General features: G+C 41.0%; 1 protein-coding gene across 1 annotated transcript in view; it reads left to right on the forward strand.

Moving 5' to 3' along the window:
* The first annotated feature begins 604 nt into the window (after positions 1-604).
* Positions 605-26,134, forward strand: part of LOC127865874 (RNA polymerase I-specific transcription initiation factor RRN3-like) — a 45,880-nt gene continuing 20,350 nt past the window's right edge. Inside the window, exons 1-7 of the mRNA XM_052405903.1 lie at positions 605-895; positions 6,084-6,140; positions 6,480-6,569; positions 8,829-8,958; positions 14,190-14,307; positions 16,812-16,986; positions 17,323-17,394. Coding sequence (XP_052261863.1) covers positions 848-895; positions 6,084-6,140; positions 6,480-6,569; positions 8,829-8,958; positions 14,190-14,307; positions 16,812-16,986; positions 17,323-17,394 — 690 coding nt within the window. The 5' untranslated portion in view covers positions 605-847. The remainder of the gene's footprint in view (positions 896-6,083; positions 6,141-6,479; positions 6,570-8,828; positions 8,959-14,189; positions 14,308-16,811; positions 16,987-17,322; positions 17,395-26,134) is intronic.

The raw sequence follows: 26,134 nt of genomic DNA on the forward strand, positions 1-26,134 counted from the left end.
AACAACTGAATTTTTCGAAGACGTCATCAATATTTGGTGTGACGTGGATATAACACACACACTTACATATAACTAATAAATAACACATGATATAAATTGAATTTTTAAAGGAGCATACTTTGATATATATTGATATAATAATAACTGTCACCTAAAAACACACACAATGATATATTGGAATACACATGATTGTAAATTAAACCTATACAAGAAGTTCGTTAATATGTATGATAGAATTGGCTTTTAAAACAATACACCAATCTCAAGCACTCTGCATTTACTGCCCCCAACCAGGGACCTATACATTTGTTTGCATAGGTCCCTGCCCCAACCCAGCTGCTAACCCCTCCCACCAGCTGCTACCCCCCCCCCCCCCCCCCTCCATAAAACGTCAAAAATGTCAATTTCTTCTACACAGTAACACAACAAAAAGTGAGTAAAACATAACACATTATTGTGGACAATTTTGAGGTGGGTAAGCATCGGGGAGGGGGTGGGGGGTGTATTAGCTAATGCAGAGTGATTGTGACAACCATGCGAATCCAATGCTCCATAAAGTATGATTTACTGAGGTGTAACCACTGCGAAACACTATGGTGTCGTTTCATACAAACGGAAGTAAACAGTAACATGTTGCATGAATAATGACAGTACAATACACTGAATGGTTTTGCCCACATTCTGTTACGCATTGACATCATTTTGATATACAATTATTGTATACAATAATTCCCTGAGTTGAGACGGTGCATAATTGAATGTTTTACTTTTTTCATTCGAAGCGCCCATTTAAATAGCATCCGGACAAGACATATTCGGACATGAATAAATAATCGTGTGTTTATAAATGGAACTAATTGTTGATTTCAAATCTGTAATTACAAAGTATAAGCAGGTATGTAATTGAATAAATTTACTATTGTTTAAGTGTCATTTATTTTAGACTGTTTGAACAAATCACATGTATTATGATTTTGATAATAAAAAAAATCATTGTGTAGCATGTCTATCAGTATCGTTAAAGTACCTCTTCATGAACCTCGCCTTTTCTCGAACCTTTCATTTGTTTACATTTTATGCGCATGCGCGCACAATGTCATCGTTTTGTGGGTACCTATGCATTGTTTACGACGACTTGCCGTAGCTGTCAATCTCCGAAAATGCGTCACAAACAAGTAAAATAAGTACATTAAACCTAAAATACTTAAAAATCATTGTTTTTCTTAATGCTTTTTTACCTTTATTATGATTTTTATGTAAAAACCTATAAAACATTGTCTTACTTTCAATCTCAACTATGCTTGACAAAAAACACTTCGTCTGTGGCAACAAGCCACGTGACCATGGTCAAATCATGCCACAAAGCTATTTTTAACCAAAGTAAAATGTTGCATGTCACTAATTAATGCAACTTAAAACATATGTTTCTGATTGTGTTTTTGTAACTTTTTATTTAATATTTGTCCAACAAATTTCAGAAATTCCCAATGAAAAGAGTTAAAAAACATATGGGGTATTCTCCATCAGCACTCACAAATGCTTACAAACTTGTGAAAGAAACGGGGATCCCTATTAAAACTGCTGCTAGACAGTATGGAGTGCCACATAATACCCTTCGTGACAGGGTAAAAGGCCCCGTGGATCCAGAAACCACGATGACAGGTTCTGGTCCACTATTTACATTGGAAGAGGAGGCAAAATTAGTTGAGCACATTAAACTGATGGCTGATTTGGGGTACGGTTTTACCATAACAGAAGTGGTTTCAAAAGCAAATGACTATGCAGTCTTTCTTAAGAAGCGAACATTGACCATGAAATGGTTTAAGAGCTTGTGCATCAGGTGGCCGGAGCTTAGAGTAATAAAACCAAGGGGGTTAGCTAGATGTAGGGCAGAAGCTACCAATGAACAAGCTGTTGATAGCTATTTTACAAATTTAGGAAATGTACTGAAAAGTAAGAACCTTATTGACAAACCTGAGTGTATATATAACATAGATGAAAAAGGGTTTCAAACTGAACATGCCCCACCGTACATAGTTAGTGGTAATGCATCAGCTCCCGCAATCACCTCATCCCGGACAGCAACAACCACAGTCATTGGTGGCGGTAACGCAATTGGGACACAGATTACTCCCTGCTTTGTTTTCAAGGGTGCGAGAATGAATGAAACATTAATGCAAGGTGCTTCTTCAGGATCAGATGCAATTATGTCAAAGACAGGCTGGTCTTATTCAAGCATTTTTCTGGAATATTTTCAATACCACTTCATCAAGTACATTCAAAGATCTGATCCTAATCAGCAAATTATCATCATATAAATTATTTGACGGCCACAAATATCACATCAATGTCCCTGTGTTGGAATGGGCAAAGAAAAACAACATAATTTTGTTTGTCCTTCCAGCACATACATCTCACGTGCTTCAACCCCTTGACGTAGCCTGCTATGGACCTCTGCAGAAAATATATAATTATGCATGTCAAAAATTCATCAGAGAACATCCATCTTCAAAAATCACAAGATACAATATTGCAGAATTAGCATCCAATGCATATGTGACAGCATTATCCGTGAATAACCTGAGGGCTGCCTTTGAAAAGACTGGCATATTTCCATTCAATAGAACTGTGATAAGTGCTGACATTTTTAAGTCATCAATTCCATATGTTGTTCCTCAAGAAAACACAGTGGCTTCTGACATTCAGCCATGCATTGACAATTATTTTACAACTGCTAAAAAACATAATTGAAATGAAGAAATCACACCATTTCAATACACTAAAAAAGACTTTAAGAAATAATGTGTCTGGTCAGAAAATAACCAGTGATTGCTTAAATAAATCAAGAAATGCTGTCACAGCCTTTATCACGTTCCAAAGATACACCAGTCTCTCCGATCAACAAAAGAAAACAAACAAAAACAAATGCAACAAATGTCAATCAAAGTAATGCCCCCCTCCCAGAACCTCTTCCTGGACCTTCGCACATTGGCAGTTATTCTAACATCTGTGAAACTGATAGTCAGTCTTCTGAAGATGATGTTCCTGAAGAGGACAAATGTTGTGTGTGTAAACTTTTTCAACCCAAGGAACTGAAAAACTGTGTTTCCCTTGTGTTTACAAAATGGGCACAATGTGATCACCCAAACTGTGGACATTGGACACACTTGATTTATTGCTGCAAACAGAAAGTTGTTAGGCGGAATGATGTCTTCAAATGCCCATGTCATAAAAGTGAAGAGTAAAAATATTAAAATTGAGATAAAAACATATATTTTTTTATAAAAAAATAGTTATAAATCAAGTTTTAATGTTATTTTCTAGTTTCATAGAAAAAACTGAACAAAATCTGCTTAGAATTGTGAATTGAAATAGTAAACAATGAAGGGTCCGAAAGCAGGTACGATTGTTTTTGCGGCCATTACAGTTTTAGATAATATGGTGGTGCTGGAAACTTACGCAAATCTGTTAACAAAAGAGGATTTACATAACAATTAAAGTTGTCATATATGTAGAAACAATTTATTTATTACATAAAACTCTTACAAATACGTTTCACTATTTCCATTTTTATTTTTGCCATGTCAAAAATTAAGAGGTTCGAAAGATGGTTTGTCCATGATAGTATCGACCCTCTTAATGAATGCATACACATTTTGGAAGTGAACAAATACAAAAACACGCATGTGTTATATGTAAACCAATAGTTAAATGTGTATTCTTGGACAACAAAAATTGCGTTTAAATCGGCATTTTTTTGACAAAATACTGGCTAGATTTAGCACCCTGTAGTATCGTCGACTCGAGTATCCCAACATCGTGAGAGTTCTAACATCATGGTATCCATTATTCTTGTGACCTCTCATCGCGCGCGTTATTTTTCCGCGTGCGACTTATGTCAAAAGTGACAGCGGTTTGTTTACACAGCGTCCGATAATAAATTCAACGAAAATGTGATTCAAACAGGTAAATAAGAATAAATGTATTACCACCTTTCTAAAAAAATGATATTTTACTATTCCATGTTCATAGCACGTGAAAAATGACCGATATAACGCCCCAAATTGTTGCCCCCATTGTTTTTCATTTACAGAGCAGACGACGTGAACTTTCCAGGGCCGCATATGCATATGAGTATTTAAATTTTACGCCAAGCAATTTTTATCTTTCAGTAAAAGTGACTTTATATTTAAGCTGTTTTCGACATTTTATCAATGGTCTGCAATAAAATAGCACTGAGTTAAATGGGTTAAAGTCTCTATAACGCTCAAAATCAACAAAAATTTCGTAAAGTATTTCGTAAAATAAAGTTAACACCTAAACAATCAGTGTTCCTTATAGCAAAAGCCACATTTTCAACGCTAGATGTGGTATGATTACATAGATTTTTGTAGATACAAAATGCTCGTTTTTATTTATTTGTGACCACTAAATTCCATGTTAATTTCCTGCGATTATATCTATTGATACGACACATGAACACTAAAATGGTACCATGTTAAAACTATACTTAAAACGAGCATTTTGTATCCACAAACATCTAGTCTACCAGACCACATCTGGTGTTGAAATTTCGACAATAGCCATAAGGAACAATGATTTTAAATTGTTTAGCTTTATTTTACGAAATATTGTACGAAATTTTCGTTGATTTTGAGTAGTAACGTTCAGTGTGCTGTTTGCTCTCATTGGGTGCACCTAATATACTGCAGTGACAAAAGAGTTGTAAGGATTGGGGATCCCTTTTACTGCATCCATTGCTCCCCTGGTTCCGAGGAATAAGTGCTGTTTTAATGAGACATGTGAATAGTGTTTTTGTTATTTTCAGTGTTCAAAAGTTAGAACTTGTTAATCCCACATAAAATTCTCAGGTAAATGAAAGTTAATTAGTTACAGTTAACAATTGTTTTGATTGGCCTAATGCAAAAAATAACATTTTGAAACCGGAAGTTGATCAATTTTAACCTGGTAGGTTTACCACGAACTTAATATTTAAGTGTTGAACCGCCAAGATCTCTTGACAGTTTACGTTGCGCGAGGCCGACTTTTGTTATAACCACGATGTTAGGATACTCGAGGATAATCTGTATCATGTACAATTTTCTCATAATGGTGTGCAGACAACTCCCCAAATTGCTAACTCGCCCCAGGTCAACTTGCCCAAAAAATAGGACAAGTAGCCCCAAATTTATTGGACAACTCGCCCCAACCAAAAGACAACTCGCCCCAATTTATTTTCGTATGTGCAATTGTTTCATGATCAATATTATTTTATCTGAACATTCTTTGTTAAGTTAGCCCGGCATGTATGTATTTTAATAAATGTTTATTTGATCAGTATTTTAAATGTATTCTTTATATGACAAGATAATTCATGGTGAGTTGTTAATACATTTGGGGCGAGTTGTCTATCGGTTGGGGCGAGTTGTCCAATAGATTTCGGGCAACTTGTCCTATTTTTGGGGCGAGTTGTCTTGCGACCGTCATAATATTTGCCCTTCTGATTGGTTGCTTGGATTTGTTAAACTGTGCATGTGCTTGTTCTATAAATAGTATCTTAATGGAAAAAAAAAAATCATGTTTTTCTTAAAATATTTTTTCATTTAATTAAAAAATAAGCAGCTTACAAAACTTTTGATACAGCAACTATTCATCCAACAAACTTAAATAATAGTTATAAGTAATTTAAAAATCATAGCATCACCCTGGAATAAACATGTCCTATTGTCCAGTGAACACCGTAAATCATGAGAATGATCGTCAGAATAGTCATTGATGACCATCAAATAAATTACAACTTCTAAAAATTGACAAAAATTAACTTCCCAGCTCTTCTTGAGGGTTTTGTCCGTTAAATTCACGACACTATGAGGAGGGCCCATACTATGACAAATTGGAGAATAAGGGATATATGATAAGGATATTGTTTTATACATTCTGATACGTTGAAGTGAACAAGTGTGACAACGTTGTTGTTAACATGGCCAATTGTATGTCATCTTTACCGTCTTGCACATTTCGACTTTTTTTACATAAAATATTTAAATTGCCCTAATTTTTTACATGTTTTGAATATATTTTAGGGGTCAAGAAATGAGTATGACAGATTTGTCAGCACACTGGCTAGTCCAGATGTTAAGGTGAGCAATGTATACTGGAATATACCTCAAAGAGTTGTTGATTCACATTAGAAAGATGTTTGTCGATGTTTGATATACATACAATGTAAATTATTCTTACATACATGTAACTTAATAAGTGACAATTTAATCACAGAGGCATTACATGTCAGGAATATTTTCGTTTCTCAAAGTGTCGCCAAATTTATATTACTAGAAAAAGTTAAAGCCTTCCATGAAAAGACTGTGAATTTTGTGCAAATTTCATAAATTTAAATGTGAAGAAGTTCTTTCCTGCTAATGCAGATCTGCGAATGTTTCTAGATTTTAATGTGTTTTATACACATTTTTTTGTCACAGGATGCTGTCCTTAGTAAGCACTTGAGCTCCTTGTTGTCATGTGTCACACTGCTGGACAAGGAGCATCACTCCCTGGTCACAGTGTTGTTGGTAAGTCTAGAGCAATATAAGTGGTCACATTGTTGTTGGTCACAGTGTTACCAACACAGTTGTTACAGTGCTGTTGGTAAGACCAGGACAATACAAATGGTGACAGTGTTGTTGTTAGTCCAGAGGAATAAAAAGTGGTCAAAGTGTTGTTGGTTAGTCCAGGGCAATACAAGTATTCACAATGTTGTTGTTAAATCCAGGGCAATACAAGTGGTCACAGTGTTGTTGGTAAGTCCAAGGCAAAACAAGTGGTCAGAGTGTTGTTGGTAAATCAAAGGCAATCCAAGTGGTAACAGTGTTGTTGATAAATCGAAGGCAATACAAGTGGTCACAGTGTTGGTAAATCCAGGGCAATACAAGTGGTCACAGTGTTGTTGGTAGTCCTGGGAAATACAAGTGGTCACAGTGTTGTTGATCACAGTGTTACCAACAAAGTGGTTGCAGTGCTGTTGGTAAGACCAGGGCAATACAAGTGGTCACAGTGTTGTTGGTATTCCAGAGGAATACAAGTGGTCAAAGTGTTGTTGGTAAATCCAGGGCAATACAAGTAGTCACAATGTTGTTTGTAAATCCAGGGCAATGCAAGTGCTCACAGTGTTGTTGGTAAGTCCTGGGCAATACAAGTGATCATTGTGTTGTTGGCAAGTCCAAGGTACTATGAGTGGTCACAGTGTTGTTGGTAAGTTCGGGCAATACAACAAGTCATAATGTTGTTGGTAAATCCTGGGCAATACAAGTGGTCAAAGTGTTTTGCTAAGTGCAGGGCAATACAATGGTCACAATGTTGTTGGTAAATCCAGGGCAATACAATGCAAAATTGTCACAGTGTTGTTGGTATATCCAGGGCAATACAATTAGTCACAGTGTTGTTGGTAAATCTAGGACAATACAAGTGGTAACAGTGTTGTTGGTAGTCCAGAGCAATACAAGTGGTCACAGTGTTGTTGGTAGTCCAGGGCAATACAAGTGGTCAGAGTGTTGTTGGTAGTCCAGGGCAATACAAGTGGTCAGAGTGTTGTTGGTAGTCCAGGGCAATACAAGTGGTCACAGTGTTGTTGGTAGTCCAGGGCAATACAAGTAGTCACAATGTTGTTGGCCAATCCAGGGCAATACAAGTGGTCCCAATGTTGTTGGTAAATCCAGGGAAATACAAATGGTCAAAGTGTTGTTGGTAGTCCAGGGCAATACAAGTGGTCACAGTGTTGTTTGTTAGTCCAGGGCAATACATGTAGTCACAGTGTTGTTGGTAGTCCAGGGCAATACAAGTAGTCACAATTGGTAAATCCAGGGCAATACAAGTAGTCCCAATGTTGTTGGTAAATCCAGGGCAATACAAGTGGTCACAGTGTTGTTGGTAAGTTTAAAGCAATAAAAAACATGAACTTACCAGTAATTAATTGAATGTTTTGATATGAGTGAATTCCTGCAGAATGCAACTGGTTTTAATTCAGTGACTTGTAGTTTCTCTTATAAAATCATAAAAAGTAGAAGAGATTTCTCCAGTAATTATTAAAATAAAAAAATGTACTCTGAGTTTAAAAATTGTGTGTTCACATTTTTTAACCAGGTTTTCCGAAGGAAAAAACTGGTTATTAGATTGGCGCATGCGGGCGGGCTGGCTGGCTGGCGGGCTGGCGGGCGGGCGGAACAAGCTTGTCCGGGCCATAACTTTGTCGTTCATTGTGAGATTTTAAAATCATTTGGCACATTTGTTAACCATCATTAGACGGTGTGTCGCGCGAAACAATTACGTCAATATCTCCAAGGTCAAAATCACACTTTGAGTTCAAAGGTAAAAAATAGCCATAAATGAGCTTGTCTGGGCTATAACTATGTCATTCATTATGAGATTTTAAAATCATTTGGCACATTTGTTCACCATCATGGGACGGTGTGTCGCACGAAAGAATCACGTCAATATCTCCAATGTCAAGGTCGCCACGACTAAAAATAGATTTATTTTAAAACAAACTTACAAAGGGGGTTAATTTTGTTTGTTCATTTCAAAAGTTCAGTTTGAGTTTTCTCCCTTTATCAGATTTTTTTTCACAATGAAAACCTGGTTTTGTGACAATTTTGTCCCTTGTTAAATTGTTAAAATTATATGAATTGACTCTTTTGTGTGTTTTTTCTCAATGAAAACCAAACTTATCAATTGGTGCCAAACAAAGAATATGTATAGAAATTTGTGTTGCTCAATATTTAAAATAGTTAAGAATATAATTTTACTCAAGTGAATGTCTGAATTTTTTTGCTCAGAAACTGACTTGGTGGAAAAGGCCGGCTGTTGTCATAGAGATGTACCAGTCAGTGATTGTAAACCTGGTCTCGGTGCACACACACTTCCTCAGACCTTGTCTCAAGATGGTCATTGCAACTTTTGCTCCTGGTAAGTGAAGCATCATGGGGATTGCGCTAGAAAGACAGGTTTGTAATAATAAATGTACCCTTTTCCATAATTGTAATAGTTTAACTTAATTATAAGCTTTGAAAATATAAGAGAATTTTGATAGAATTATTTTCAAAGTGATTGTCTGGTAAACACAATAAGTGTGATTTTTTTTTTATTTAGTATGATTTTACAAATATTTAAAGGTAAATTAAAAGAATATCGTTAAAACAATTAATACAAATACATGTAGTAGCAGTGCTTTTTGGGGTTAAATCATTTGCTGGTATAAGGCCCCAACCCACCAACAATAATATATTTTTCCCATATGTGAGCCATGGAAACTTCCTTATTTTTTAGCTCGGCTGTTTTCGGAGAAAACCCGAGGTATAGTCATAGCCAGCTCGTCGTCCGACGTCAGCCGTCCGACGTAGGCGTCGTGCTAAAACCTTAACATTGGCTCTAAAATCAAAGTGCTTCCACCTACAACTTTGAAACTTCATATGTAGATGCACCTTGATGAGTTCTACACGCCACACCCATTTTTGGGTCACTAGGTCAAAGGTCAAGGTAACTGTCACCTCTTATATAAAACTTTAACATAGGCTTTAAAGGGGCCTTTTCACAGATTTTGGCATTTTTTTAACTTATTCATTAAATGCTTTATATTGATAAATGTAAACATTGGATCGTAAAAGCTCCAGTAAAAAATCAAGAAAAAAATTAAAAAAAGGAAAAGAACATTGCCCGGAGCAGGTTTCGAACCAGTGACCCCTGGAGTCCTGCAAGAGTCCTGAAGTAAAAACGCTTTAGCCTACTGAGCTATTCCGCCGAGTACACATTCTTGACGAATTTTATACCTTATATAAGCAATCTTCGTAGTTTTACAAAATTTAACGACAAAAACAGAACTCTCCAAATTATTCAATCGTTTCGTGTTGCAACGCTTTATAATTTTTATGCCCCCCTTCGAAGAAGAGGGGGTATATTGCTTTGCTCATGTCGGTCGGTCTGTCGGTCGGTCTGTCGGTCTGTCCGTCCACCAGGTGGTTGTCAGACGATAACTCAAGAACGCTTGGGCCTAGGATCATGAAACTTCATAGGTACATTGATCATGACTCGCAGATGACCCCTATTGATTTTGAGGTCACTAGGTCAAAGGTCAAGGTCACGGTGACCCGAAATAGTAAAATGGTTTTTGAATGATAACTCAAGAACGCATACGCCTAGGATCATGAAACTTCATGGGTAGATTGATCATGACTTGCAGATGACCCCTATTGATTTTGAGGTCACTAGGTCAAAGGTCAAGGTCACGGTGACCCGAAATAGTAAAATGGTTTCCGGATGATAACTCAAGAATGCCTACGCCTAGAATCATGAAACTTCATGGGTAGATTGATCATAACTCGCAGATGACCCCTATTGATTTTGAGGTCACTAGGTCATAGGTCAAGGTCACGATGACCCGAAATAGTAAAATGGTTTTCGGATGATAACTCGAGAACGCATACGCCTAGGATCATGAAACTTCATAGGTAGATTGATCATGACTTGCAGATGACCCCTATTGATTTTGAGGTCACAAGGTCAAAGGTCTAGGTCACGGTGACCCGAAATAGTAAAATGATTTTCGGATGATAACTCAAGAACGCTTTTGCCTAGGATCATGACACTTCATAGGTACATTGATCGTGACTCGCAGATGACCCCTATTGATTTTCAGGTCACTAGGTCAAAGGTCAAGGTCACAGTGACAAAAATCGTATTTACACAATGGCTGCCACTACAACGGACAGCCCATATGGGGGGCATGCATGTTTTACAAACAGCCCTTGTTAGGTTTTAAAATCGTCAAAAGATGTATATAATGGCTATATTAGAGCATGGTTAATGTTCAGTATTACTGTTTCCTCACAAATATCATAACTAAAACGAAAACTTACGAATCTGAAACAACTTTTTTCAATTTTGTCAATTTACCAAAGCGTGAAAAGATCCCTTTAAAATCAAAGTACTTCCGCCTACAACTTTGAAACTTCATATGTAGATGCACCTTGATGAATTCTACACGCCACACCCATTTTTGGGTCACTAGGTCAAAGGTCAAGGTCACTGTGACTTCTAATATAAAACTTTAACATAAACCTTTACATTCGCTCTAAAATCAAAGTGCTTCCACCTACAACTTTGAAACTTCATATGTGCATGCACCTTGATGAGTTCTACATGCCACACCCATTTTTTGGTCACTAGGTCAAAGGTCAAAGTTGCTGTGACCTCTATTATAAAACTTTAACATAGCCTCTACAATAAAAGTGCTTCCACCTACAACTTTTAAACTTCATATATACATTCACCATCCTCATTTCTACACGCCACACCCATTTTTAGCTTGGCTGTTTTCGGAAAAACCCGAGGTATTGTCATAGCCAGCTCGTCGTCCGCGGTCTGCCGTCAGCTGGCCGCCGTAGGCATCATGCTAAAACCTTAACATGCACCTTGATGAGTTCTACACGCCACACCCAATTTTGGGTCACTATGTCAAAGGTCAAGGTCACCGTGACCTCTACACAAAAAAAAATCTGACAAGCTTTCGCAGCCAAGCGTTGGCACCTGTTATGGGGTGCTCTTGTTTTTATTACTTGCATCCTTTTTTATCCTGTTTTACGAGTGCTAGCAAACTTTGGTTTGAAACTCCTTTGTCAATGTCAGGCATTCCCTGTCCATTGATTTACTCCTAAATTGATGCACACCTTGAAAAATTATGCCAACAACCTGTGATAAAATGCAAGTAAAAGTTACAATATGTAGTTTTGAAACAAACAATGTCTTCAATTACTTATACACCAATGCCTTTCAGCTCTTCTAGTTGTAGCTGTATTGTGTTCTATTATTGTTCTCTTTGGAACAGATAATGACAACTGAACTGCAGAACTTATTAAATCAACTATAAATTTTTATGAATGAATTTTAGTTAAATAACTTATTATTATGTTATGCAATTTTGAAAATATAGACAAGAACTAAATTATTTGAGAATAGTTGAACAAAAGAGGTATTTTTATTGCAAATTGAAACAAAAATGAAATTTAAAATACCCAATTTCAGTTAGAATGATTAGATTTTTCCTAATCAAAAGGCATACATGCCAGACGTCCCGATCTTGGCGGGACAGTCCTGCTTTTGGGGTGTTTGTCCCGGTGTCCCGATGTAATACTATTTGTCCCGACATTCGAACTAAACGATATACGCTCTTTAAGTTCACAATAAAATTCCCTATTCAAGCTCCGTCTGGCTTTAATTACCATCGCTAATCCCTTTATTGCCCCCTATTAAAAAACCATATCTACTAGTCGAGTGATCCAGTGTTGTTTTTGACACATTATCAGCGATATATCGGCAAATTATTGATTTTATCGGGCATTCACACCAGGGTATTTTTATGATAAGGGTCGTTAATTGCTAGGGACAGATGCATCTTAGTGCATTAAGCAGATTGTTTTTGTATTTCATGGCCCAAATCAAGTCCAAAGATACTATTATTACGCGGTATTCAGTGTATTATATGTCAAACAAATCGAGCGCTGACCGATACCGGAGACATAAATTTACTTTCGTTTTTGGCTGATTTTCAAAAAATAATTTGTACATATTGCATCAATCTAAATTTAGAGTTAATGGATGATTGGTTGAATGAAAACAGTGCTCGATGTGCGCACATCCCGTTGAACGTTGCCTTTGCACAAATGGGTTCATCTGCATAGTGCACATGTTTGTTTACTTCCGGAAAATGGAGAACGTCTGTGTTCATGCAATTCTAAACACATTTATCATCAATATTTGCCAGAAATTATGAGGTTTTGTAAGTAATTAGCTGATTACTGACTTAAGTAAAGGTGGCATGATTGATCGTTTTAGGTGTCCTGCTTTTTGGTCAAATGTCCCGACATTTTTAATGGACTGTCCCGATTTGGACCCGACAATTTCTGGCATGTATGCCAAAGGGTTCCATGACTAATCCAACAATTTTGAAAAAAACATTAGTTAGACTATTACCATGGATCTAGCAAACTATTAGATAATGTCACTGAAGTGGTGCGACTTTCTACCCTTCCCATTTATTTAGCTCCCCTATACCTTTGATGATCCTAGATCTATCCATATACACCAGGCCTATAACTGTTGCATGTTATATTTTATCACAGTTATGTTTTCAATATACCAGCACCTTAATGAATATTATTAAAAGTGTTTGATCCCATGTACATTTCTGGTTAAGAGGCTATGTATATCATAGTGCAACTTGGTCTTAGTTATACCCCCACAAATGAAGTTTAGGGGGGGTAAATAGGAGTGAACTTGTCGGTCTGTCTGTCTGTCGGTCTGTATTAAGTGTCCGCTCTCTAATTCAAGAAGTTTTCATCCGATCTTCACCAAACTTAGTCAGAAGTTGTATCTACATGATGCCTAGGCTAAGTTCGAACATAGGCCTTGCCGGGTCAAAAACTAGGTCACGGGGTCACTTAGTGCGTTTTAAACATTCAGCATGTTGTCCGCTCTCTAATTCAAGTAGTTTTCATCCGATCTTCACCAAACTTGGTCAGAAGTTGTATCTAGATGATCTTAAGGCCAAGTTTGAACATGGGCCTTGCCGGGTCAAAAACTAGGTCACGGGTCACTTAGTGCGTTTTTTAACATTCAGCATGTTGTCTGCTCTCTAATTCAAGTATTTTACATGCGATCTTCACCAAACTTGGTCAGAAGTTTTATGGAGATGATCTAAAGGCCAAGTTAGAACATGGGCCTTTCTGGGTCAAAAACTAGGTCAAGGGGTCACTTAGTGCATTTTAAAAATTGAGCATGGTGTCCGCTGTTTTTTGTGAAGACAACATGCAAAATATTATGTGTCAATGCGGCATGTGGGGGTATTCGTCACGTCTGTTACAAAGCTCTAGTTGTATTTGTAAAATATAATAGATGTAAGTGTTGAAATCATATCTATCATGTCCTCACAAACAGAACATTTAAGGTGCCAAGAGAGACCTAGCTGACAATACGTCATGTGGATATCTCACACTTAGTATGACTTGCTGTAGTCGTGTGCTATATGAGTTTGCTTGTTATAAGGAATGCATTGATTATTGTTCCAGCAAGCCCATGTCATAAGATATATGTGTTTGATACATGCAATAAAGAGGTTAAGCACAGTCTTGTTGTTGTCTTTGCAGAAATCAAGAGCACAAAGGAATCAGAGAGTGAGGTAGATGAGAAAACACTTCGAGCCAACAACCAAGCATTCGTACATGCACACAACATGTTACATGCTATTACAAAAATAGTCCCAATGTATGTATGTTGTATGATACTAGCATATTTAATTTTTCTCCTAGAGAATTTATTCATGAAATTGATTCTTTAAAATGCTATCCTTTTTATACGCCCGTTTAAAAAAAACGGGACGTATTATAGTTTCACCTTGGCGGCAGGCGGGCGGCGTCCACAGCAGTGTCTGCTCTCTAATTCAAATAGTTTTCATCCGATCTTCACCAAACCTGGTCAGAAGTTTTACCTAGACAATATCTAGGTAAAGATCCAATATGGGTTATGCCGGGTCAAAATCTAGGTCACAGGGCCACTTAGTGCATTTCAAGCATTTAGCATGGTGTCCGCTCTCTAATTGAAGTAGTTTTTATCCGATCTTCACTTAACTTGGTCAGAAGTTGTATCTGGACAATATCAATGTCAAGTTCGAATACGGGTCATGCCGGGTCAAAAACTAGGTCACGGTGTCACTTAGTGCATTACAAGCATTTAGCATGGTGTCCGCTCTGTAATAGAAGTAGTTTTTATCCAATAATCACAATACTTGGTCAGAAGTTGTATATAGACAATATCTAGGTCAAGTTCGAATATGGGTCATGCGGGGTCAAAAACTAGGTCACAGGGTCACTTAGGGCATTTCAAGCATTTAGCATGGTGTCTGCTCTCTAATTGAAGTAGTTTTCATCCGATCTTCACCAAATTTGGTCAGAAGTTGTGTCTAGACAATATCTAGGTCAAGTTCAAATATGGGTCATGCAGGGTCAAAAACTAGATCACGAGGTCACTTTGTGCATTTCAAGAATTTTCATCTGATCTTCACCATTTGATTGGTCAGAAGTTGTGTCTAGATGATATGTAGGTCAAGTTCAAACATGGGTCATAGTAAAGTTATCAAGTTGTCCAAAACCATCAAACGGGCGTATCTTGTGACAGTTTGGCACTCTTGTTCTGTTATGTGTCTTTTATTAAGAATAATGAATAACCTATTCTACCAATTCAATTGTATTAGAGAATGAAAGAAACCCATTTTATTATTGAATTTAATCTATATATAGTGTTTTGACAAATTAAATGCAATATTACTTGCATGAAATTTGAAAAGTTTCCTTTTGTTGACAGATCTCACTCTGGGTACTCATAGGGCGTAAATCCTCTCTTTAATTGTCAATACAGTTTTACCCCCAAAAAATTAACTTAGAAGCATTTCTTAAAAAGTGAAGTGTGTTGGCAAATTATGAAATTGGTGAGGAAACATTGGCTCCCCTGTTGTGTTTCCAAAGCCATACTCCTGTTTATACTCCAGGATACATAGCGTTATTATTATGGAATGTTTGCAAAAGTATTGTCTTTAATTGTAAGGCCATACAATACACTTAAAAATGATCATGCTTCTCCCACATATCTAATCATGCTCCTCCAACACATCTAATGATGCTCCTACCACACATCTAATTGTGCTCCTCCCACACATCTAATAATCCTCCTGCCACACATCTAATCATGCTCCTCCCACACATCAAATCATGTTTCTCCAACACATCTTATCATGCTCCTCCCACACATCTAATGATCCTCCTCCCACACATCTAATCATGCTCCTCCCACATATCAAATCATGCTCCTCCCACACATCTTATCATGCTCCTCCCACGCATCTAATCATACTCCTCCCACATATCAAATCATGCTCCTCCCACAATCTAATTATGCTCCTCCAACACATCTTATCATGCTCCTCCCACACAACTTATGATCCTCCTCCCACACATCTAATCATGCTCCTCCCACATATCAAATCATGCTCCTCCCAAACATCTTATCATGCTCCTCCCACATATCAAATCATGCTCCTCCCACACATCTTGTCATGCTCCTCCAACACATCTTATCATCACACATCTAATCATGCTCCAACCACACATCTAATCATGCTCCTCCCACACATCTAATGATCCTCCTCCCACACATCTAATCGTGCTCCTCCCACACATCTAATCATGCTCCTCCCACACATCTAATCATGCTCCTCTCACACATCAAATCATGCTCCTCCAACACATCTTATCATGCTCCTCCCACACATCTAATCCTGCTCCTCCCTCACATCTAATCATGCTCCTCCCCTACATCTAATTGTGCTCCTCCCACACATCTAATCATGCTCCTCCCACACATCTAATCATGCTCCTCCCACACATCTAATTGTGCTCTGCCCACAAATCTAATCGTGCTCCTCCCTCACATCTTATCATGCTCCTCCCACACATCTTATTGTGCTCCTCCCATACATCTAATGATGCTCCTCCCGCACATCTAATGATGCTCCTCCCACACATCTAATGATCCTCCTCCTACACATCTAATCATGCTCCACCCACACATCTAATTGTGCTCATCCCACACATCTTATTGTGCGCCTCCCACACATCTAATTGTGCTCCTCCCATACATGTATTCTTGCTCCTCCCACACATCTAATAATGCTCCTCCCACACATTTAATCATGCTCCTCCCACATTCCACCTCAGGGCGGGCTCTACAGGTATGCTGCTTCCGTTGCTAGGGGAGATGTCGCCGTACCAGGGAAAGCCCACCTATGTGCAGGAGTGTCACATGAGGAACCTGCTCCACATCACAACCTACCTACCATCGCTACGGCAACCCATCATGGAGCAGATCATACACAAAATGATCTGCTATGATGTAAGTTGATTGAATTTGCATGCATGATATTCACTTGAGAAATGTTGTGGTAATCAGTGTGGACTTGCTTTCATTTGTCTGATAGATCTGTTAGTCTTGAGCAGTTACTTGAAATCAGATACATGTACATGTATTTTTATCACAAGCTTTGATTAGGCCATCATGATTAGTTATTATGATTGAATTTCATTAAAACATCAATAATTGTAATTATTGTTGCATTTATTGATCAGAATTGTATATTGCACTTCAAATATTCGTAAATTCAGCTATTGACCAAATGAAACCTTTTTTATATTACAAATCTGATTCCATGTGACCATGAATGCTTTGCAGGTACAAGCACCACGCAGCAAACTGGTTGAAAGTTATACTGATGAGAGTGAAGAAGGCAGTATATTTAAAATGGTAAGTTGTTTTCATGTTTTCATAATCCTAATGGGAAGCTTTTAGTATGCTGCCATATCCTTAATCTCTCTGTGTTATAGGGGCATTCTTGAGTTAACTAATAACTGTTCCGTATGGACCCCTTGACAGAGTGTACAAAATAAAAACAAACTCAGAAATCGCGAGCGTCAGGAGTTGAATATTTTGGTGTGTAACTGTTTAACAATTGGTATTTAAAACCTTTAACCTCTAATTACATCATAATTCATTAAGAATGATTGCATTCATTAACAAATGGAACATTGGGATCTGGAAAAAATTATACTATGCAGTTCTTGTTCATGGCTTTTAATTATCGAATATTCAAATCTGAGAATGTGTTATTGACTACAGGCCCTGCTGGTACATTTGTTTCCTGTGAGCCCTGCTGGTACACTTGTATCCAGGGATCATACTTTTTTCGGTTTTGTCGGTCCTAGACCGATTGGGGTCATGAAAGACCGATTGAAAATCCCAAACAGTCGGTCCGATTCTGTGATTCTGTTTGCTATTAAAATTCCCATGTCATGAAATCGATTACACATGTCATGAAATCGATTACACAGTGTACATGCTAACACACCCTAATGACATTCTTATCTCGATTAGGTGTGATAAACCATTCGCTGCAGTCTCTAAACCGGTCAGGACCGGTTTATTGCACGTCAGACCAAGAATAAAAAACTTGTGAACAGCGGATTAAAGACGCATCCGAAAAGACGGGTCTGAATGCACGCGATGTAACTAAACAAAACATGCCGATACATTTTCCACCAGCGTAATAATCCGGAAATATAATTATGAATGAAAGTCGCGGAACTGATCGACAGAACAGCCGAAAGATATTTTTATGTTCGGAACTTCACATAATATAGTACACAAGAAAAATAATATACATTGAATAAATCTTTAGTAAAACCGTGTTAGAATCGAAATAATTCGTGTACTTTATACTTTGTTGTTGAATAACTCACGACCAGAAAATTAGATGCGTGGTTTCAAATGCTTCGCTCTCGTGATTAAATCCCTACGCATCTAAACTATCGGCCGTGGGTTATTTGACAACAAATTATTTCTTAATGATTTGGTTTGTTGTTGTCAGTAGCCAACCTACGCACAGACATTTGTTTGGTTCAGTGCATGTTTGTAAGCTATTATCGAGTCGACAACAATTTAAAACATCGGTATAGACTTACACAGATTAATAATATTGACAACGATGAAAAGTCTGATAAAACAGCACACGAAACAACAATGAAATACCAAATGATAAAACCAGTCGAGAAAACTCGTTCCGTTTAAAAAAAAATGCCTAAGGGAATTTTACTTGTACATGTACACGTAGAGATCGCGGTGGTGTAGTGGATGAGGTGTCCGCCTAGCGATCGGGAGTTCGTGGGTTCGAACCTCACTCGGGGTGCGTTATCATTAACTCCTCCATAGACACCTAGTACTGGTTCTTCCCAGGAATGGACTCGATAATGTCCCTCTGCCTATAATGCTCGAAAGAGCGGTTGGCAGTATAAAAAAGATAAAAAGATAAGATATTATACCACCTTCATGAATGGCAAAATCAATGGTATATATTTTAACGTAATTTGTCATGATTTCGGATATACATTTTCGGATACTTTTCCCCATTTATATCCGGACCGATTGATGTTGCGGGAAAATACGATCCCTGCTTGTATCCTGTGGGCCCTGATAGTACACTTGTTTACTGTGAGCCCTGTTGGTACACTTGTTTCCGGTGAGCACTGCTAGTACACTTGTTTCCTGTGAGCACTGCTAGTACACTTGTTTCCTGTGAGCACTGCTAGTACACTTGTTTCCTGTGAGCACTGCTGGTACACTTGTTTCCTGTGGGCCCTACAAGTTCACTTGTTTCCTGTGGGCACTGCTGGTACACTTGTTTCCTGTGGGACCTACAAGTACACTTGTTTCCTGTCGGCACTGCTAGTACACTTGTTTCCTGTGGGCCCTACAAGTACACTTGTTTCCTGTGGGCACTGCTAGTACACTTGTTTCCTGTGGGTCCTAAAAGTACACTTGTTTCCTGTGGGCACTGCTAGCACACTTGTTTCCTGTGAGCACTGCTAGAACACTTGTTTCCTGTAAGCACTGCTAATACACTTGTTTCCTGTGAGCACTGCTAGTACACTTGTTTCCTGTGAGCACTGCTGGTACACTTGTTTCCTGTGGGCCCAACAAGTACACTTGTTTCCTGTGGGCACTGCTGGTACACTTGTTTCCTGTGAGTACTGCTTATACACTTGTTTCCTGTGAGCACTGCTAGTACACTTGTTTCCTGTGAGCACTGCTAGTACACTTGTTTCCTGTGGGTCCTAAAAGTACACTTGTTTCCTGTGGGCACTGCTAGTACACTTGTTTCCTGTGAGCACTGCTAGAACACTTGTTTCCTGTTGGCACTGGCACTGCTAGTACACTTGTTTCCTGTGAGCACTGCTGGTACACTTGTTTCATGGGAGCACTGCTGGTACACGTTTCATGTGAGCCCTACAAGTACACTTGTTTCCTGTGAGCATTGCTAGTACACTTGCTTCCTGTGGGCCCTGTTGGTACACTTGTTTCCCGTGGGCACTGCTGGTGCACTTGTTTCCTGAGGGCCCTGCTAGTAAACATGTTTCTTGTGGACCGTGTTAGAACACTTGTTTCCTGTGAGCACTGCTGGTACACTTGTTTCCTGAGGGCCCTGCTGGTACACTTGTTTCCTGTGAGCACTGCTAGTACACTTGTGTCCTGTGGGCCCTGCTGGTACACTTGTTTCCTGTGGGCCCTGCTGGTACACTTGTTTTCTGTGAGCACTGTTGGTACACTTGTTTCCTGTGAGCACTGCTGGTATACTTCTTTCCTGTGAGCACTGCTAGTACACTTGTTTCCTGTGGGCAATGCTTGTACACTTGTTTCCTGTGAGCATTGCTAGTACACTTGCTTCCTGTGGGACCTACAAGTACACTTGTTTCCTGTCGGCACTGCTAGTACACTTGTTTCCTGTGGGCCCTACAAGTACACTTGTTTCCTGTGGGCACTGCTAGTACACTTGTTTCCTGTGGGTCCTAAAAGTTCACTTGTTTCCTGTGGGCACTGCTAGTACACTTGTTTCCTGTGAGCACTGCTAGAACACTTGTTTCCTGTAAGCACTGCTAATACACTTGTTTCCTGTGAGCACTGCTAGTACACTTGTTTCCTGTGAGCACTGCTGGTACACTTGTTTCCTGTGGGCCCAACAAGTACACTTGTTTCCTGTGGGCACTGCTGGTACACTTGTTTCCTGTGAGTACTGCTTATACACTTGTTTCCTGTGAGCACTGCTAGTACACTTGTTTCCTGTGAGCACTGCTAGTACACTTGTTTCCTGTGGGTCCTAAAAGTACACTTGTTTCCTGTGGGCACTGCTAGTACACTTGTTTCCTGTGAGCACTGCTAGAACACTTGTTTCCTGTTGGCACTGGCACTGCTAGTACACTTGTTTCCTGTGGGCACTGCTAGTACACTTGTTTCCTGTGAGTACTGCTAATACACTTGTTTCCTGTGAGCACTGCTAGTACACTTGTTTCCTGTGAGCACTGCTGGTACACTTGTTTCCTGTGGGCCCTGCTGGTACACTTGTTTCCTGTGAGCACTGTTGGTACACTTGTTTCCTGTGAGCACTGCTGGTATACTTCTTTCCTGTGAGTACTGCTAGTACACTTGTTTCCTGTGGGCAATGCTTGTACACTTGTTTCCTGTGGGCACTGCTGGTACACTTGTTTCCAGTGAGCACTGCTAGTACACTTGTTTCCTATGGGCACTGCTAGTACACTTGTTTCCAGTGAGCACTGCTTGAACACTTGTTTCCAGTGAGCACTGCTTGTACACTTGTTTCCTGTGGGCACTGCTTGTACACTTGTTTTCTGTGGGCCCTGCTGGTACACTTGTTTTCCTGTAAGCCCTGCTAGTACACTTATTTCCAGTGAGCACTGCTAGAATACTTGTTTCCTGTGGACCCTGCTAGTTCACATGTTTCCTGTGGGCCCAGCTAGTACACTTGTTTCCAGTGAGCACTGCTAGTACACTTGTTTCCTGTGGGCACTGCTGGTACACTTGTTTCTTGTGGGCCCTGCTAGTACACTTGTTTCCTGTGAGCCCTGCTAGTACACTCTTTTTCCTGTGGGCCATGCTGGTACACTTGTTTCCTGTGAGCCTTGCTAATACACTTGTTTCCTGTGGGCCCTGCTGGTACACTTGTTTCCTGTGGGCCCTGCTGGTACACTTGTTTCCTGTGGGCCCTGCTAGCACTCTTTATTTTCTCTGGGCACTGCTGGTACACTTGTTTTCCTGTGGGCCCTGCTTGTACGCTTATTTCCGATGAGAACTGCTAGTACACTTGTTTCCTGTGGGCACTGCTGGTACACTTGTTTTCTTGTGGGCCCGGCTTGTACTCTCTTTTTCCTGTGGACCCTGCTGGTACACTTGTTTCCTGTGAGCCCTGTTAGTACACTCTTTTTCCTGTGGACCCTGCTGGTACACTTGTTTCCTATGAGCCCTGCTAGTACACTTGTTTCCTGTGGGCACTGCTGGTACACTTGTTTCCTGTGAGCCCTGCTGGTAAACTTGTTTCCTGTGGACCCTGCTGGTACACTTGTTTCCTGTGGGCCCTGCTTGCACACTTGTTTCATGTGGGCCCTGCTAGTACACTTGTCTCCTGTGGGCCCTGCTGGTACACTTGTTTCCTCTGGACCCTGCTGGTACACTTGTTTCCTGTGGACCCTGCTGGTGCACTTGATTCCTGTAGACCCTGCTAGTACACTTGTTTCCTGTGGGCCCTGCTAGTACACTTGTTTCCTGTGGACCCTGCTGGTACACTTGTTTCCTGTGGACCCTGCTGGTACACTTGTTTCCTGTGGACCCTGCCGGTACACTTGTCTTCTGTGGACCCTGCTAGTACACTTGTTTCCTGTGGGACCTGCTAGTACACTTGTTTCCTGTGGACCCTGCTGGTACACTTGTTTCTTGTGGACCCTGCTTGTACACTTGTTTCCTGTTAACCCTGCTGGTACACTTGTTTCCTGCTGACCCTGCTAGTACACTTGTTTCCTGTTGGCACTGCTAGTACACTTGTTTCCTATGGGCCCTGCTAGTACACTTGTTTCCTGTGGGCCCTGCTAGTACACTTGTTTCCTGTGGATCCTGCTGGTACACTTCTTTCCTGTGGACCCTGCTGGTACGCTTCTTTCCTGTGGACCCTGCTAATACACTTGTTTCGTGTGGACCCTGATAGTACACTTGTTTCCTGTGGGCCCTGTTAGTACACTTGTTTCCTGTGGACCCTGCTAGTACACTTGTTTCCTGTGGACCCTGCTAGTACACTTTATTCCTGTGGACCCTGCTAGTACACTTATTTTCTTGTGGGCCCTTGTGGTACACTTGTTTCCTGTGGACCCTGCTAGTACACTTGTTTCCTGTGGACCCTGCTAGTACACTTGTTTCCTGTGGGCCCTGCTAGTACACTTGTTTCCAGTGGACCCTGCTGGTACACTTGTTTCACGTGCGCCCTGCTGGTACACTTGTTTCCTGTGGGCCCTGCTAGTACACTTGTTTCCTGTGGGCCTTGCTGGTACACTTGTTTCCTGTGGGCCCTGTTGGTACACATGTTTCCTGTGGGCCCTGCTGGTACTCTTGTTTCCTGTGAGCCCTGCTAGTACACTTGTTTCCTGTGGACCCTGCTATACACTTGTTTCCTGTGGACCCTGCTAGTACATTTGTTTCTTGTGGACCCTGCTGGTACACTTGTTTTCTTGTGGGCCCTGTTGGTACACTTGTTTCCTGTGGACCCTGCTAGTACACTTGTTTCCTGTAGGCACTGCTAGTACACTTGTTTCCTGTAGGCACTGCTAGTACACTTGTTTCCTGTGGACCCTGCTAGTACACTTGTTTTCTGTGGGCCCTGCTAGTACACTTGTTTCCTGTGGACCCTGCTTGTACACTTGTTTCCCGTGGACCCTGCTAGTACACTTGTTTCCTGTGGACCCTGCTGGTACACTTGTTTCCTGTGGGCCCTGCTGGTACACTTGTTTCCTATGGGCCCTGCTAGTACACTTGTTTCCTGTGGGCCCTTCTGGTACACTTGTTTCCTGTGGGCCCTGCTGGTACACTTGTTTCCTGTGGGCCCTGCTGGTACACTTGTATTCTTGTGGACCCTGCTAGTACACTTGTTTCCTGTGGACCCTGCAAGTACACTTGTTTCCTGTGGACCCTGCTTGTACACTTGTTTCCTGTGGGCCCTGTTAGTACACTTGTTTCCTCTGTGCCCTGCTAGTACACTTGTTTCCTGTGGGCCCTTCTGGTACACATGTTTCCTGTGGGCCCTGCTAGTACACTTGTTTCCTGTGGGCCCTGCTGGTACACTTATTCCTGTGGACCCTGCTAGTACACTTGTTTCCTGTGGGCCCTGCTAGTACACTTGTTTCCTCTGTGCCCTGCTAGTACACATGTTTCCTGTGGGCCCTTCTAGTACACTTGTTTCCTGTTGGCCCTGCTGGTACACTTATTCCTGTGGACCCTGCTCGTACACTTGTTTCCTGTGGGCCCTGCTAGTTCATTTGTTTCCTGTGGGCCCTGCTGGTACACTTGTTTCCTGTGGGCCCTGCTAGTACACTTGTTTCCTGTGGGCCCTGCTAGTACACTTGTTTCCTGTGGGCACTGCTGGTACACTTGTTTTCTTGTGGGCCCTGTTGGTACACTTGTTTCCTGTGGGCCCTGCTGGTACACTTGTTTCCTATGGGCCCTGCTGGTTCACTTGTTTCCTGTGGGCCCTGCTGGTACACTTGTTTCCTGTGGACCCTGCTTGTACACTTGTTTCCTGTGGACCCTGCTAGTACACTTGTTTCCTGTGGGCCCTGCTAGTACACTTGTTTCTTGTGGACCCTGCTAGAACACTTGTTTCCTGTGGGCCCTGTTGGTACACATGTTTCCTGTGGGCCCTGCTGGTACTCTTGTTTCCTGTGAGCCCTGCTAGTACACTTGTTTCCTGTGGACCCTGCTATACACTTGTTTCCTGTGGACCCTGCTAGTACATTTGTTTCTTGTGGACCCTGCTGGTACACTTGTTTTCTTGTGGGCCCTGTTGGTACACTTGTTTCCTGTGGACCCTGCTAGTACACTTGTTTCCTGTAGGCACTGCTAGTACACTTGTTTCCTGTAGGCACTGCTAGTACACTTGTTTCCTGTGGACCCTGCTAGTACACTTGTTTTCTGTGGGCCCTGCTAGTACACTTGTTTCCTGTGGACCCTGCTTGTACACTTGTTTCCCGTGGACCCTGCTAGTACACTTGTTTCCTGTGGACCCTGCTGGTACACTTGTTTCCTGTGGGCCCTGCTGGTACACTTGTTTCCTATGGGCCCTGCTAGTACACTTGTTTCCTGTGGGCCCTTCTGGTACACTTGTTTCCTGTGGGCCCTGCTGGTACACTTGTTTCCTGTGGGCCCTGCTGGTACACTTGTATTCTTGTGGACCCTGCTAGTACACTTGTTTCCTGTGGACCCTGCAAGTACATTTGTTTCCTGTGGACCCTGCTTGTACACTTGTTTCCTGTGGGCCCTGTTAGTACACTTGTTTCCTCTGTGCCCTGCTAGTACACTTGTTTCCTGTGGGCCCTTCTGGTACACATGTTTCCTGTGGGCCCTGCTAGTACACTTGTTTCCTGTGGGCCCTGCTGGTACACTTATTCCTGTGGACCCTGCTAGTACACTTGTTTCCTGTGGGCCCTGCTAGTACACTTGTTTCCTCTGTGCCCTGCTAGTACACATGTTTCCTGTGGGCCCTTCTAGTACACTTGTTTCCTGTTGGCCCTGCTGGTACACTTATTCCTGTGGACCCTGCTCGTACACTTGTTTCCTGTGGGCCCTGCTAGTTCATTTGTTTCCTGTGGGCCCTGCTGGTACACTTGTTTCCTGTGGGCCCTGCTAGTACACTTGTTTCCTGTGGGCCCTGCTAGTACACTTGTTTCCTGTGGGCACTGCTGGTACACTTGTTTTCTTGTGGGCCCTGTTGGTACACTTGTTTCCTGTGGGCCCTGCTGGTACACTTGTTTCCTATGGGCCCTGCTGGTTCACTTGTTTCCTGTGGGCCCTGCTGGTACACTTGTTTCCTGTGGACCCTGCTTGTACACTTGTTTCCTGTGGACCCTGCTAGTACACTTGTTTCCTGTGGGCCCTGCTAGTACACTTGTTTCTTGTGGACCCTGCTGGTACACTTGTTTCCTTTGGACCCTGCTGGTACACTTGTTTTCTTATATGCCCTGTTGGTACACTTGTTTCCTGTGGACCCTGCTAGTACACTTTTTTCCTGTGGACCCTGCTAGTACACTTGTTTCCTGTGGACCCTGCTAGTACACTTGTTTCCTCTGGACCCTGCTGGTACACTTGTTTTCTTATATGCCCTGTTGGTACACTTGTTTCCTGTGGACCCTGCTAGTACACTTTTTTCCTGTGGACCCTGCTAGTACACTTGTTTCCTGTGGGCCCTGCTAGTACACTTGTTTCCTGTGGGCCCTGCTGGTACACTTGTTTCCTGTGGACCCTGCTAGTACACTTGTTTCCTGTGGACCCTGCTAATACACTTGTTTCATGTGGACTCTGCTAGTACACTTGTTTCTTGTGGGCCCTGCTGGTACACTTTTTTCCTGTGGAAACTGCTAGTACACTTGTTTCCTGTGGACCC

Source organism: Dreissena polymorpha, chromosome 2 (assembly GCF_020536995.1).
Source record: "Dreissena polymorpha isolate Duluth1 chromosome 2, UMN_Dpol_1.0, whole genome shotgun sequence".
In the NCBI taxonomy this organism is placed as follows: domain Eukaryota; kingdom Metazoa; phylum Mollusca; class Bivalvia; order Myida; family Dreissenidae; genus Dreissena; species Dreissena polymorpha.